We start from the raw sequence: 15,559 nt of genomic DNA, 5'->3' as shown, positions 1-15,559 counted from the left end.
TTCAGGGGCGTGTAACGGGGGCGTATTCAGGGGCGTGTAACGGGGCGTATTCAGGGGCGTGTAACGGGGCGTATTCAGGGGCAGTGTAACGGGGCGTATTCAGGGCCGTGTAACGTGGGCGTATTCAGGGCCGTGTAACGGGGCGTATTCAGGGCAGTGTAACGGGGCGTATTCAGGGGCGTGTAACGGGGCGTATTCAGGGGCGTGTAACGGGGCGTGTAACGGGGCGTATTCAGGGGCGTGTAACGGGGCGTGTAACGGGGCGTATTCAGGGCAGTGTAACGTGGCGTATTCAGGGCAGTGTAACGGGGCGTATTCAGGGCAGTGTAACGGGGCGTATTCAGGGCAGTGTAACGGGGCGTATTCAGGGCAGTGTAACGGGGGCGTATTCAGGGCCGTGTAACGGGGCGTATTCAGGGCCGTGTAACGGGGCGTATTCAGGGCGTGTAACGGGGCGTATTCAGGGCCGTGTAACGGGGCGTATTCAGAGCAGTGTAACGCGGCGTATTCAGGGCAGTGTAACGGGGCGTATTCAGGGCAGTGTAACGGGGCGTACTCAGGGGTGTGTAACGGGGCGTACTCAGGGCCGTGTAACGGGGCGTACTCAGGGCAGTGTAACGGGGCATATTCAGGGCAGTGTAACGGGGCGTATTCAGGGCAGTGTAACGGGGCGTATTCAGGGCAGTGTAACGGGGCGTATTCAGGGCATGTAACGGGGCGTATTCAGGGCATGTAACGGGGCGTATTCAGGGCCGTGTAACGGGGCGTATTCAGGGCAGTGTAACGGAGCGTATTCAGGGGCGTGTAACGGGGCGTATTCAGGGGCGTGTAACGGGGCGTATTCAGGGGCGTGTAACGGGGGCGTATTCAGGGGCGTGTAACGGGGCGTATTCAGGGGCGTGTAACGGGGCGTATTCAGGGGCAGTGTAACGGGGCGTATTCAGGGCCGTGTAACGTGGGCGTATTCAGGGCCGTGTAACGGGGCGTATTCAGGGCAGTGTAACGGGGCGTATTCAGGGGCGTGTAACGGGGCGTATTCAGGGGCGTGTAACGGGGCGTGTAACGGGGCGTATTCAGGGGCGTGTAACGGGGCGTGTAACGGGGCGTATTCAGGACCGTGTAACGCGGCGTATTCAGGGCAGTGTAACGGGGCGTATTCAGGGCAGTGTAACGGGGCGTATTCAGGGCAGTGTAACGGGGCGTATTCAGGGCAGTGTAACGGGGGCGTATTCAGGGGCGTGTAACGGGGCGTATTCAGGGCCGTGTAACGGGGCGTATTCAGGGCAGTGTAACGGGGCGTATTCAGGGCCGTGTAACGGGGCGTATTCAGGGCGTGTAACGGGGCGTATTCAGGGCAGTGTAACGGGGCGTATTCAGGGCCGTGTAACGGGGCGTATTCAGCAACGTGTAACGGGGCGTATTCAGGACCGTGTAACGGGGTGTATTCAGGGCCGTGTAACGGCGTATTCAGGGGCGTGTAACGGGGCGTATTCAGGGCCGTGTAACGGGGCGTATTCAGGGGCGTGTAACGGGGCGTATTCAGGGGCGTGTAACGGGGCGTATTCAGGGCATGTAACGGGGCGTATTCAGGCCCGTGTAACGGGGCGTATTCAGGGGCGTGTAACGGGGGCGTATTCAGGGGCGTGTAACGGGGGCGTATTCAGGGGCGTGTAACGGGGCGTATTCAGGGGCGTGTAACGGGGCGTATTCAGGGGCGTATTCAGGGGCGTGTAACGGGGCGTATTCAGGACCGTGTAACGGGGCGTATTCAGGACCGTGTAACGGGGCGTATTCAGGGCAGTGTAACGGGGCGTATTCAGGGCAGTGTAACGGAGCGTATTCAGGGGCGTGTAACGGGGCGTATTCAGGGGCGTGTAACGGGGCGTATTCAGGGGCGTGTAACGGGGCGTATTCAGGGGCGTGTAACGGGGCGTATTCAGGGGCGTGTAACGGGGCGTATTCAGGGGCGTGTAACGGGGCGTATTCAGGGCATGTAACGGGGCGTATTCAGGGCATGTAACGGGGCGTATTCAGGGCCGTGTAACGGGGCGTATTCAGGGCAGTGTAACGGAGCGTATTCAGGGGCGTGTAACGGGGCGTATTCAGGGGCGTGTAACGGGGCGTATTCAGGGGCGTGTAACGGGGGCGTATTCAGGGGCGTGTAACGGGGCGTATTCAGGGGCGTGTAACGGGGCGTATTCAGGGGCAGTGTAACGGGGCGTATTCAGGGCCGTGTAACGTGGGCGTATTCAGGGGCGTGTAACGGGGCGTATTCAGGGCAGTGTAACGGGGCGTATTCAGGGGCGTGTAACGGGGCGTATTCAGGGGCGTGTAACGGGGCGTGTAACGGGGCGTATTCAGGGGCGTGTAACGGGGCGTGTAACGGGGCGTATTCAGGACCGTGTAACGCGGCGTATTCAGGGCAGTGTAACGGGGCGTATTCAGGGCAGTGTAACGGGGCGTATTCAGGGCAGTGTAACGGGGCGTATTCAGGGCAGTGTAACGGGGGCGTATTCAGGGGCGTGTAACGGGGCGTATTCAGGGCCGTGTAACGGGGCGTATTCAGGGCAGTGTAACGGGGCGTATTCAGGGCCGTGTAACGAGGCGTATTCAGGGCGTGTAACGGGGCGTATTCAGGGCAGTGTAACGGGGCGTATTCAGGGCCGTGTAACGGGGCGTATTCAGCAACGTGTAACGGGGCGTATTCAGGACCGTGTAACGGGGTGTATTCAGGGCCGTGTAACAGGGCGTATTCAGGGGCGTGTAACGGGGCGTATTCAGGGCCGTGTAACGGGGCGTTTTCAGGGGCGTGTAACGGGGCGTATTCAGGGCCGTGTAACGGGGCGTTTTCAAGGGCATGTAACGGGGCGTATTCAGGGCGTGTAATGGGGCGTATTCAGGGCCGGGTAACTGGGCGTATTCAGGGCCGTGTAACGGGGCGTATTCAGGGCCGGGTAACAGGGCGTATTCAGGGCCGTGTAACGGGGCGTATTCAGGGCCGGGTAACAGGGCGTATTCAGGGCAGTGTAACGGGGCGTATTCAGGGCCGTGTAACAGGGCGTATTCAGGGCAGTGTAACGGGGCGTATTCAGGGCCGGGTAACGGGGCGTATGACACTTTGCAGGCAGAGGCTTATTCCCCCACTCTTCAGAGCGGCTTTTCTTGCAGCACAAACATATTTACGGAGCTGACACGTTATAATGCAGCTGGTTCTCCCCGGCGTGTCCCGTGTAAGCGCTCTGTCCGTGGCGTGTCCCGTGTAAGCGCTCTGTCCGCGGCGTGTCCCGTGTAAGCGCTCTGTCCCCGGCGTGTCCCGTGTAAGCGCTCTGTCCCCGGCGTGTCCCGTGTAAGCGCTCTGTCCGCGGCGGCGCCCAGCAGGATTTCCCCAGGTATGCCCTCTCTTGGCCTGAGCACTCTGCGCTGTTCTTGTCGTGCAGCAGGCAGAGCGGCGGAGGAGCCCTTGCTGCCCCTGATTGTGCTACAGATGTAGCGAGACTTTCTGTCCTCTGCGCCGGGGACAGTGTCTGCCACCATGGAGCTTCGGAGGGGGGGTCCACTGAATGGGACCCCCGCAGAGTTCATTCTTCGATGCTGTGACCTATCCAGAGGAGGTACATAGGATTAGTTACCCATTGCGTAAGGATGTAGTGGACAAGTTTAATTGGGCCAATCCAGAGAGAGTACAGGTTGCAGTATATGCAACCGTCTGCGGACAGTGTGGCATCGTTCTCCTGAAAATTTCCGCTTCCCAATCCTTTAACAGGCGCTGGCTAAAGATCCGAGCATGTTAATAAACTGGAAAACAATCAACAGTGACATTGCCATACTAGCTGCTGACTAGACACATAGAAACTCTATATACAGGGCTCACTATGAAGAACCTGCTTCCAGAACAAAGGGTGGGGCTATATATACCCTCTGTGCTTCTTATGATGACATCACTGTTTATGGGGCAGAAAGGGATGGGGCGAACCCTGAGTGAACCCACCCAGTTAACCCCTTATAGAAAAGGTAGCCATCTAAGACAGGGCCCCACATATATCATCAGCAAATGCTGCTTTTTACATTTCAATGTAACCGATATTTATTCCCTTATATGTTTTAGATTGTTTTAAATGCATAATCAGTTAATCTAATGATAGGTTAAAAAAAAAAAGGTGAAAGGGGGCAACCCTGTCAGGTTCTTTTACTTACGCTGAATTTACATGAGTTTAAACTATTGATTGTTAAAAGGGAAAAAAAGCTTTTAGAGAAAAATATGTTATTTTTAAGAGATCCCAAAATCAAAATGTTCTGAAAAGATGTGGCCTTGTGACTTAGTTAATTTACTTGAAGAAAAATCATTTAACAATTATTTGTATCAGTTATCGATGAGAAAATGGCTATAATTATGGACCTTATAGTAGAAGCTGCATGTCTACCTTTTATAAAGTTTTCCAGAGCGGATCCATCCACACTATTTGTATCCCTGGAGATCACTCGGTTTCTGAGAGATTTACCTTTCTCTTGCGTCTCCATGACAGAACCTCGCCATACGGCAGTGGTTCTCAACTCCAGTCATCAAGACTCCCCAACAGGTCAGGTTTTCAGGATATCCCTGCTTCAGCACGGGTGGCTCAATCAGTGGCTCAGGATTGAGCCACCTGTGCTGTACCAGGGATGTCCTGAAAACCTGACGTGTTGGTAGCTGTTTTGGGAGAAAGTGAAATTATTCTAGCAGCAGAATTTTGGATAGATTGCAATAGAGAAAGTTGTGAGGCAGGGAGACCTGTTAGAAATATGTTACAATAATCCAGGCGGGAGAGGATAAGGGCTTGCATTAGCGTTTTAGCAGTATCACATCCACAAAGGTAAAAACAACGGGCATTGTTCAACTCGTGAGCAAAAGCTTAACCCTGTGGCTAAATTACCACTGCCTTACATTAACTTCAAATAACATGGTGGAACGCCAGGCTTACCGAAAGGTGGCGTTACTCCCATCCAGACCCTGAGAAAGGGGCTTTGAGTGTGACGGGATGGGAGAGAGAGAGGAGCAAAATCCATATTCAAGGTCTATGGATGGGAGTAACCCCACCTTTAATGTAAAACCTTAAAAAACGACCGTTAATTCCTTGCGTTGCGCTGAACGGCCTTTGGTGGATATGCGATGTTAATGGAAAAGCTTCTTTTGCATATCAATGGGTGAAAAAAAATGTAACATACAATATTTAAAGGAGATACATTGGGTTAACGTCAGGCTATTCCCTTCAGTACATAGGCGTTACTATTAACCTAGATTAGTGTTACGCTAAATAATCTAAGAGTTTAGTGCAGCGTTTCCCAAATGGTGGGTCGCGACCCGGCACCGGGCCACGGCACCAAAATTGCCGGGTCGCAGCGAGGCTGGCCGCCCGGTGTCTCCCGCCCCCCCCCCCCAAGTTAAAAAAATGGCGGCGATTCCCCCCGCGGTCCCGCGTGCATGTGCAGGGCCCGCTCCCTTCCTCCCCCCCACTCCCAACGTGGGGCGGATGAGGAAGTACCAGCTCCTCTGCAGCCTGCACGTTATGTGGGACGGAGGGGGAAGTACAAGCTCCTACTGCGGCCCGCTTCCCCCCGCGGCCCGCTTCCCCCCGCGGCCCGCTTCCCCCCGCGGCCAGCTTCCCGAGCTCACCTCCCGTGGCACCCCCTCCCGAGCCCACCTCCCGTGCCCCCAAGCACACCTCCCGTCCCGGGCAGCAGGGGATATCGGGGGCAGCAGGGGAAAGTGTCCGGCGGCAAGGTAAGTCACCCCACCCAGTCACTGTCACCCACTCAGTCACTGTCACCCACCCACCCAGTCACTGTCACCCAGTGACTCTCCCACCCAGTCACTGTCACCCAGTCACTGTCTCCCACCCACCTAGTCACTGTCACTCAACCACCGTCTCCCACACACCCACCCAGTCACTGCCACCCACCCAAGTGTCCCAGTCCCCCCCTCCCACCCACCCAGTCCCAGTTCCCCCCTCCCACTCCCACCCACCCAGTCCCAGTTCCCCCCACCCACCCAGTCCCAGTTCCCCCCTAAGTCCCAGTTCCCCCCTCCCACCCACCCAGTTCCCTCCTCCCACCCACCCAGTCCCAGTTCCCCCCCTCCCACCCAGTCCCAGTTACCCCCCTCCCACCCACCCAGTCCCAGTTCCCCCCCTTCCACCCACCCAGTCCCAGTTCCCCCCCTTCCACCCACCCAGTCCCCGGCCCCCCCTCCAGTCACTCACATCCATCATTGCCTGTAATTCACTGTTTGTGTCTGTGTGCGTATAGGGGAGAGCGAGTGTGTGTGTGTGTGTGTATCAGTGGCTGTGTGTGTGTGTATCTGTATCAGTGGCTGTGTGTGTGTGTGTATCAGAGTGTGTGTGTATCAGTGGCTGTGTGTTTGTGTGTATCTGTATCAGTGTGTGTATGTGTGTGTGTGTGTGTGTGTATCAGTGTGTGTGTGTATCAGTATCAGTGTGTGTGTATCAGTGTCTGTGTGTGTATCAGTGTCTGTGTGTGTATCAGTGTCTGTGTGTGTATCAGTGTCTGTATGTATCAGTGTGTGTGTATCAGTGGCTGTGTGTGTGTATCAGTGGCTGTGTGTTTGTGTATATCTGTATCAGTGTGTGTGTGTGTGTGTGTGTGTGTGTGTGTGTGTGTGTGTGTATCAGTATCAGTGTGTGTGTATCAGTGTCTGTGTGTGTATCTGTATCTGTGTGTGTGTGTGTGTAACAGAGTGTGTGTGTATCAGTGGCTGTGTGTTTGTGTGTATCTGTATCAGTGTGTGTGTGTATATCAGTGTGTGTGTGTGTGTGTGGTGTATCAGTGTGTGTGTGTGTATCAGTATCAGTGTGTGTGTATCAGTGTCTGTGTGTGTATCAGTGTTTGTGTGTATCAGTGTTTGTGTGTATCAGTGTGTGTGTGTGTGTGTGTATCAGTGTCTGTGTGTGTGTATCAGTGTGTGTGTGTGTGTGTGTGTATCAGTGTCTGTGTGTGTGTATCAGTGTGTGTGTGTGTGTGTATCAGTGTATGTGTGTGTGTAGCAGTGTCTCTGTGTGTGTGTGTAGCTGTGTCTCTATGTGGCTGCGTGTTTGTCAGTGGCTGTGTGTGTGTGTCAGTGGCTGCGTGCGTGTGTATCAGTTGCTGTGTGTGTATCAGTGTGTGTGTCAGTGGCTGCGTGTCTGTCAGTGGATGTGTGTGTGTGTATCAGTGGCTGTGTGTGTATCAGTGGCTGTGTGTGTGCCTGTGCAGGCCCTATAGGCCAGTATAGGTGATAACATTTTTAGTGGGTCACGAAGGAGAAGTTCAAAAATAACCGGGTCACGGAAAAAAAAGTTTGGGAAACCCTGGTTTAGTGTATCTGGGCCCAAGAGAGGTGGTAAAAGATAATACAGTGATGGAATAAAAAAATGCTTGGGGAATAGACATGGGGGGCTCAACTCCAGCCCTCTAGCGCCCCCCCCCCCCTCCCCAACAGGCCAGGTTTCAAGGATATCCCAGCTTCAGCACAGGTGGCTCAATCAGTGGCTCAGTCGAAGATATCCTCAAAACCTGACCTGTTAGTGGGTCTTATGGAGTTGAGCTCCCCCTGCTCTAGGAGACTGTTCATTCTCTTTTCTGGACCCAGGATGGGGATGCAGCATCCTAAGCCAGCATAGCCAAGGGGAGATACGCAACAATTCGGGAATCTTATGGGAGCAAGGATGAAGAAATTCTCATATTGATTGCACATTGAATATGACAAATGAGTTCATTTATGTGTTTGTTCTTCTCATACATATGGGTCATTTAGTTCAATCTTTTAGCCAAAACGTTAAACTTCAACCACGTGAACCCTCTCAGCAGGTCCCTACACCAGGACTGCGCAAGCTTTTTTCTTTGCGCCCAACTGCCTGCTCTCCCCCGTTGTTCACCCCCCATCCCCCCACCCCCTCCCCTCCTTACCTTCTCTTCGGCATCGCACCGCGTTGTCATGGGCTGCCGGAGAGCAGGTAAGAGGCAGTTACAGAGACCTTGCGCGCTCCCTCTGCATTTTATTTAAATGTTGTGGGGAAGAGCGCGGGGTCTCTATAAGCGCTGCCCTCCCCCCCCCACCCGAAAATTTCACACACCCCAGTTTGTGCCCCCGGCCCCTCACTACTAATTGTATAGTGTGTCCTTTGTAGTTCCTCCGCTGCTTGGAGAAACGAGGACATGTAGAATGACGGTCTGGGCCTGATATGTTGCCCCGTTCTTGCTGTGCTCTCTCACTAGTTAAAGCCTGCTTGGGAACCCATTTATCTAGAAACTCACTTACATGTCCCTTTTAGATTCATGGATTCCTCTAACTCCCAGGTCACCGTGCCCACTTCTATTTCACCAGGCATCTAGCTCGTTAGCGAACTTGTATCTCTGCATTTAGACTCATTTAGTAGGACATTTCTTAGCTGTACTGCTTTGTTTCCCTGTTTTGTTCATGTTTGTGTGAGAGCAGTGGGGGGGGGGGGGGTCCAAAGCAGAGACATTTTCTTCTAAAAGAGGCGAAATTCATTCTAATACAGTGTGTGCAATTTCTTCTGCCAGTGATAATGTCTGTGTTTAGCTCACCGCGTTTAAACATAGCTGTGTTTGCATTAAATCTTCTCGTTGTTTTTGATCTTTTTTGTTTAGGTTTCATAGGATATTAATTTCTGCCCAGACATGTTCCCCTGACTGGGTAGGTAAGGGTGTAGAGTGTGGGGGTAAGGGTGTAGAGTGTGGGGGTAAGGGTGTAGAGTGTGGGGTAAAAGTGTGTAGAGTGTGGGGTGAAGGGTGTAAAATGTGGGGTGAAAGGTGTAGAGTGTGGGGTGAAGGGTGTAGAATGTGGGGTGAAGGGTGTGGGGTGAAGGGTGTAGAGTGTAGGTAAGTGTGTAAAGTTGCTACTGAGGATTATCAACTGCAAGTTACATTGAAGACATATTTCAGTCTAAAAATTTAGCACTTACAAAGTTTGTGTAAAGGGTATTCCCCCACCCAATCGCAGATATAGTGTGAATACGGTGAGCCTACTGTTACCAGGTGTGGTGCTTTACCTGTTAGGCTCACAGGAGGGCTGAGCTTCCGCCAAGGGGAACCTGGGGCAAGTATATTATGAGTAACCCTGTACTCGATGCAGCGCCTCCACCTGCGATGACTCCCACCAGAGGGGGAGTGGTTCCTCGCAGGACAATATATATCACCCAGCACACAGTATATATAACCACCAATACCTTTACTTGTGAGCATAGGAAACGTACTTGCATATAACATCAACAGATCAACAGGTGTCCCTCTCTAGAGGAGACACTAACTAATGCGTCTCGCAGGACGCTTCAACCTACACCGGGTGATCCCACCCCGTGTCCAAGAACCCCACACAATATGTCGTCACCCTTTAAGGGAGAAGATATGTGTGACTGCGCAGCCACTAGTCCCGTAACAATAATAAGTAGGATCGTTGGTGCACTTGTTGACACGAGTTACCTGCCGAGTACTCCAGTTCTCGGGCCTGCAACAGAGCTTCACAAAGGATCCGATGACAGAAGAACACAGGAACCACCATCCGGGGCGATCCCACCCCGGAAGGCCTCTGCAGCGGCAGCGGAGGTATGAGCCCAAACGTCTGGATGGACGCGCAGCGTCCGCTGTGTCTCTTATTGACTCTGTATCGTAAGGGGCAATGTCCCTGACCTGGGGCCTGTCCCTACAATACTCAACTACGGGTGACTTAGGGCTATCTGGGGCCTAGGGGGCTGCTGGCCTAGTGCAGGGAGTCACTGACTCCTGCACCCTACCTCCTTCCCCTAGCTGCTCCTGGCGCCGACTGACCAACGTGCTCAGACCCCGCAAAATGTATCAATCCCTCTGTGTCGGGAGATACTCCAGCCCTATTGGCTCCCTGGAGTCACGTGGGGTGCGCAGAGGCTCATGGGACTTGTAGTTCCTTCCAAGAGCCTTCCCTGGTAGGCTAGGGTTCGCACGCTCCTTTCTGCGCATGCGCAACTCTTCCGGGCAAGATGGCGGCGCCCTGCACTGCGAGCCGCCAGGACCTTCACAACGCGATCGCGGCCATAGCAACGGGCCGCACGCGTCCCCGGCAACCGGCCGCATCCCTGCGATGGCGCGCTGCTCACTCACATGCCTCCCACACCTCTCCGCGAACGGCAGTGAGTATAAGGAGGGGGGGTCCACACAGAAGGGGGAGAACCTGGCTACATCTGTTAAAAATGTCTCCCCCGCAATGTTTACACCGGGCACTCAGAGGGTTCTTATTCTTTCTCCCTTTGTCAAAGATTTACTCTCATCTTTTCTTCCTTTATTTTTGTTTCTATGTTTTTTATTTTTCTTATTCTGCCTCTTTTTCAACTCTGTTCATGCAGTTTTGTCTAAATCCCAATCCGCGCTGCTGTTTCTCCCACCTAGCTGCTCCTTTGCGCGAAGAAAAAAATCCGGTTAACAGTGTTTGTGCGTTTTTCAATGTTCTAGGCAGGGGGGGTGGGGGGGGCAACTCCAGTCCTCAAAGGCCACCAACAGGACAGGTTTTCAGGATATTCCTGCTTTAGCACAGGTAGTGTAGTCGAAGACTGAGCCACTGATTAAGCCATCTGTGCTGAAGCTGGGATATCCTTAAAACCTGACCTGTTGGGTCATCCAGCAAAGTGTCCCGGGCACTAAACTTGTGCACAAGAAGCTCCAGTTTTTTCTCTCTGTAACCTGCTGTGTGAATATTGCACAGTTTGAAGCGCTAGCACAGCAGCAGCCAACTCCGGTCCTCAAGTGCCACCAACAGGTCATGTTTTCAGGATATCCCTGTTTCAGCGCAGGTGGCTCAATCAGTGGTTCAGTCGAAGACTTTACCACTTGTGCGGAAGCAGGGATATCCTGAAAACCTGAACTGTTGGTGGCTCTTGAGGACTGGAGTTGTCCACCCCTGTTCAAAGGAACTGCTTGCTCAAAATGGCCGCTGAATGTAACTATATTATATTTAGGCCTATCTCCAGACTTTGTTTAAATCTTCTCACCAGTCGTTTCCAAAAAGACTCATCTTCGTTTCAGCATTTGTTTTTCGACAAAACTGAGCTTTTCAATTATTTTAGCGCAAATTATTATTACTACATGATTTTGTGTTTATAAATTTCAAAGGTGAGCTACTGTGCTTTCCGTTTTGTAAGATTCACGTTGCCTAAGATGGCCGCATCCACTCGTTCTCCCTCAGCAGGTCAGGCCTGTGTTATGGTTAATCCATCAGCCATGAACACCTTGAGAAAGCAGCCACAAGGTGCGAAACGCGTAGGAGGGTCCATGTTCCTCCTTTTTGGTGATGTTTCAATAAATATATTTTTCTATCACCATTTTGACCCTGGTTTCCTTGGCGGTGTGCTGCTGTCTTTGTTTTGTCTGCCTCCAGATTATTGCTTACATTGCGTTTTTATATTATTAGTCTTTCCAGCGCGGCACCCGGACATGCCCCCCCCCAAGAGCTTACAATCTAATTGTACAGTTGTGCTTTTTGTTTGGCAGGAGGCGTGCTGGCGGCAGAGCTGTAAACGGGCAGAGACAGTGCCAGAAACGTGAGCAGAGAAGGGACACTCAGAGAGAAGAAGCCCAATCTGCCACTTCCCACAGCATCACCAGACCAAGCCATGTGAAGCTGAGGTGCCCCCACTACCGGTGCTCCGAGATGCCTCACATTCTGCCCCGCTGCCTCCTGCTCCTCCTTCTGCCCTGCACTGGCGCCTCATGCCCCGATGGCTGTGAATGCGTGGAGGGGTGGAGCTCCAGGATAATCTGCAGGGAGCTCCACGACCTCCCGGAGTTCCCTCCGGATACCGAGACCCTGTGAGTGACCGTCCTTGGGTGGAAGATATAGATTCATATTTACTAGGCAGTGTTACATCTCCTGGGTCCGGAAGACGCCTTTACGGCCAAATCACTTCAATGAGCCACAAGTAGGGTTACCAGGTGTCCAGTATTGAACCGGACTGTCCTGTATTTGGACACTGTCCAGAAAAAAATGAGAGGTAATACTGGACACGTATGTGTATACCGGTATTACCTCTCTGGACATACATAGTGACCTGACCGGCTTGGGAGGCCACAGGATTTCCCAGAGCAGGGCTGTTTCTAAGGGGTTTGGCAGCTTCCTCCATCCTGATTGGCTGCATTACCCAGCAGTAGCCAATCAGGAGGATGTGTCAGGAGCCTGGTGGTGGGGCCAAGGAGAGGAGGAAACAGCATGGAGCGGAGAGAGGGGTATGTATGTGTGTGTCTCGAGCGTGTTCACCATTGTGTCCAGTATTTTTGGAGAAGCCATCTGGCAACTATAGCCATAAGGTGTGGTCAGGAGATGGAAGGTGCCTTTATATAGTAGCACCACTTAGCGATGTGGCCCATAATGCCTTCTGTGCCAAAGCAGAGTCCAATGAATTGAATGTTGTGATAACATTTAGTGCTTTTGATTTGCTGTCCCGATACTCGTCACTCACAAATCTCCCAGCAGCTTAAGTTTCACAGAATAATTCATTGGGCCTCTACATTTTGTAGCATGTATAAACAGACTGAAAAGAAACCTTTAATTCAACCCGTGCATGGGCCTTTTACCACCAAATGAACAGATTGACCATCAACAACATTCATTAACTGGATGTGGCAAAGATACGATTACATGCTTTCACTGTAACATTCCATCACTAATATTCCATCCCAGTAATATTCCATCACTAATATTCCATCTCAGTAATATTCCATCACTAATATTCCATCCCAGTAATATTCCATCACTAATATTCCATCCCAGTAATATTCCATCACTAATATTCCATCCCAGTAATATTCCATCACTAATATTCCATCCCAGTAATATTCCATCACTAATATTCCATCCCAGTAATATTCCATCACTAATATTCCATCTCAGTAATATTCCATCACTAATATTCCATCTCAGTAATATTCCATCACTAATATTCCATCCCAGTAATATTCCATCACTAATATTCCATCACTAATATTCCATCACTAATATTCCGTCACTAATATTCCATCTCAGTAATATTCCGTCACTAATATTCCATCCCAGTAATATTCCATCACTAATATTCCATCCCAGTAATATTCCATCACTAATATTCCATCCCAGTAATATTCCATCACTAATATTCCATCACTAATATTCCATCACTAATATTCCGTCACTAATATACTTTCACTAATATTCCATCCCAGTAATATTCCATCACTAATATTCCGTCACTAATATTCTATCACTAATATTCCATCCCAGTAATATTCCATCACTAATATTCCATCCCAGTAATATTCCATCACTAATATTCCATCTCAGTAATATTCCATCACTAATATTCCATCTCAGTAATATTCCATCACTAATATTCCATCCCAGTAATATTCCATCACTAATATTCCATCACTAATATTCCATCACTAATATTCCGTCACTAATATTCCATCTCAGTAATATTCCGTCACTAATATTCCATCCCAGTAATATTCCATCACTAATATTCCATCCCAGTAATATTCCATCACTAATATTCCATCACTAATATTCCATCACTAATATTCCGTCACTAATATACTTTCACTAATATTCCATCCCAGTAATATTCCATCACTAATATTCCGTCACTAATATTCTATCACTAATATTCCATCCCAGTAATATTCCATCACTAATATTCCATCACTAATATTCTGTCACTAATATTCCGTCACTAATATTCCATCACTAATATTCCATCACTAATATTCCATCACTAATATTCCATCCCAGTAATATTCCATCACTAATATTCCGTCACTAATATTCTATCACTAATATTCCATCCCAGTAATATTCCATCACTAGTATTCCATCCCAGTAATATTCCATCACTAATATTCCATCACTAATATTCCATCACTAATATTCTATCACTAATATTCCATCCCAGTAATATTCCATCACTAATATTCCGTCACTAATATTCTATCACTAATATTCCATCCCAGTAATATTCCATCACTAATATTCCATCACTAATATTCTGTCACTAATATTCCGTCACTAATATTCCATCACTAATATTCCATCACTAATATTCCGTCACTAATATTCCATCACTAGTATTCCATCCCAGTAATATTCCATCACTAATATTCCATCACTAATATTCCATCACTAATATTCCATCACTAATATTCCGTCACTAATATTCCATCACTAATATTCCATCACTAATATTCCATCCCAGTAATATTCCATCCCAGTAATATTCCATCTCAGTAATATTCCATCTCACTAATATTCCATCACTAATATTCCGTCCCAGTAATATTCCATCCCAGTAATTTTCCATCCCAGTAATATTCCATCCCAGTAATATTCCATCCCAGTATTATCCGTCCCAGTATTAATCCGTCTCAGTAATATTCCGTCTCAGTAATATTCCGTCTCAGTAATATTCCGTCTCAGTAATATTCCGTCCCAGTAATATTCCGTCCCGGCATTATTCCGTCCCGGCATTATTCCGTCCCGGCATTATTCCGTCCCGGCATTATTCCGTCCCGGCAATATTCCGTCCCGGTAATATTCCGTCCCGGTAATATTCCGTCCCGGTAATAGTCCGTCCCGGTAATATTCCGTCTCGGTAATATTCCGTCTCGGTAATATTTCGTCCCGGTAATATTCCGTCCCGGCATTATTCCGTCCCGGCAATATTCCGTCTCGGTAATATTCCGTCTCAGTAATATTCCGTCTCAGTAATATTCCGTCCCAGTAATATTCCGTCCCAGTAATATTCCGTCCCAGTAATATTCCGTCCCAGTAATATTCCGTCCCAGTAATATTCCGTCTCAGTAATATTCCGTCTCAGTAATATTCCGTCCCAGTAATATTCCGTCCCAGTAATATTCCGTCCCAGCATTATTCCGTCCCAGCATTATTCCTTCCCAGCAATATTCCGTCCCAGTAATATTCCGTCCCAGTAATATTCCGTCTCAGTAATATTCCGTCCCAGTAATATTCCGTCCCAGTAATATTCCGTCCCAGTAATATTCCGTCTCAGTAATATTCCGTCTCAGTAATATTCCGTCCCAGTAATATTCCGTCTCAGTAATATTCCGTCCCAGTAATATTCCGTCCCAGTAATATTCCGTCCCAGTAATATTCTGTCACTATTATTCCTTATAAAAACAGAAAAGACACAGCGCACAACGCTCATAGTGTATTAAAAGTTGTATTGACATGTAAATTATAATGTGGTGAGTATTGTGCGTACATCAATAAGGTGTTATACAAGCAGTTTCGGGATAATGTTACCCAAGCGCCACATGGAAACCGGAACAGATGTCCTCACATGGATATGGACGCTGGTGCCTCAGATACAGGGTCCTGTCGAGGTAGATAGGAAGCCTCAGAAAGTTCTTACACCCAAAACACGAGTCAAACGTGTGCTGCTGTCCCATGCAGTGCTGTTACAAAGCGAAGCTCCACGCCAGCTAGGATCCTCTCTCTCCCCTCCGTTCAAACACTTCCGGGTTGGTGACGTCACCACGGGGATACTCGCCG

At 49.8% G+C, this 15,559-nt stretch overlaps 1 protein-coding gene across 6 annotated transcripts in view; it reads left to right on the top strand.

The window, feature by feature from the left end:
• The window catches only part of TSHR (thyroid stimulating hormone receptor), a 95,950-nt gene that overhangs the window by 23,810 nt on the left and 56,581 nt on the right, over nt 1-15,559 (top strand). For all 6 annotated transcript variants that reach the window (XM_075614626.1, XM_075614631.1, XM_075614630.1 and 3 more), the window contains one exon: nt 11,512-11,829. In XM_075614626.1, the coding sequence (XP_075470741.1) occupies nt 11,672-11,829 (158 nt within the window). In that variant the 5' untranslated portion in view covers nt 11,512-11,671. The remainder of the gene's footprint in view (nt 1-11,511; nt 11,830-15,559) is intronic.

This window comes from Ascaphus truei, chromosome 9 (assembly GCF_040206685.1).
Source record: "Ascaphus truei isolate aAscTru1 chromosome 9, aAscTru1.hap1, whole genome shotgun sequence".
In the NCBI taxonomy this organism is placed as follows: Eukaryota; Metazoa; Chordata; class Amphibia; order Anura; family Ascaphidae; genus Ascaphus; species Ascaphus truei.
This window is presented reverse-complemented; position numbering and strand designations above follow the sequence as displayed.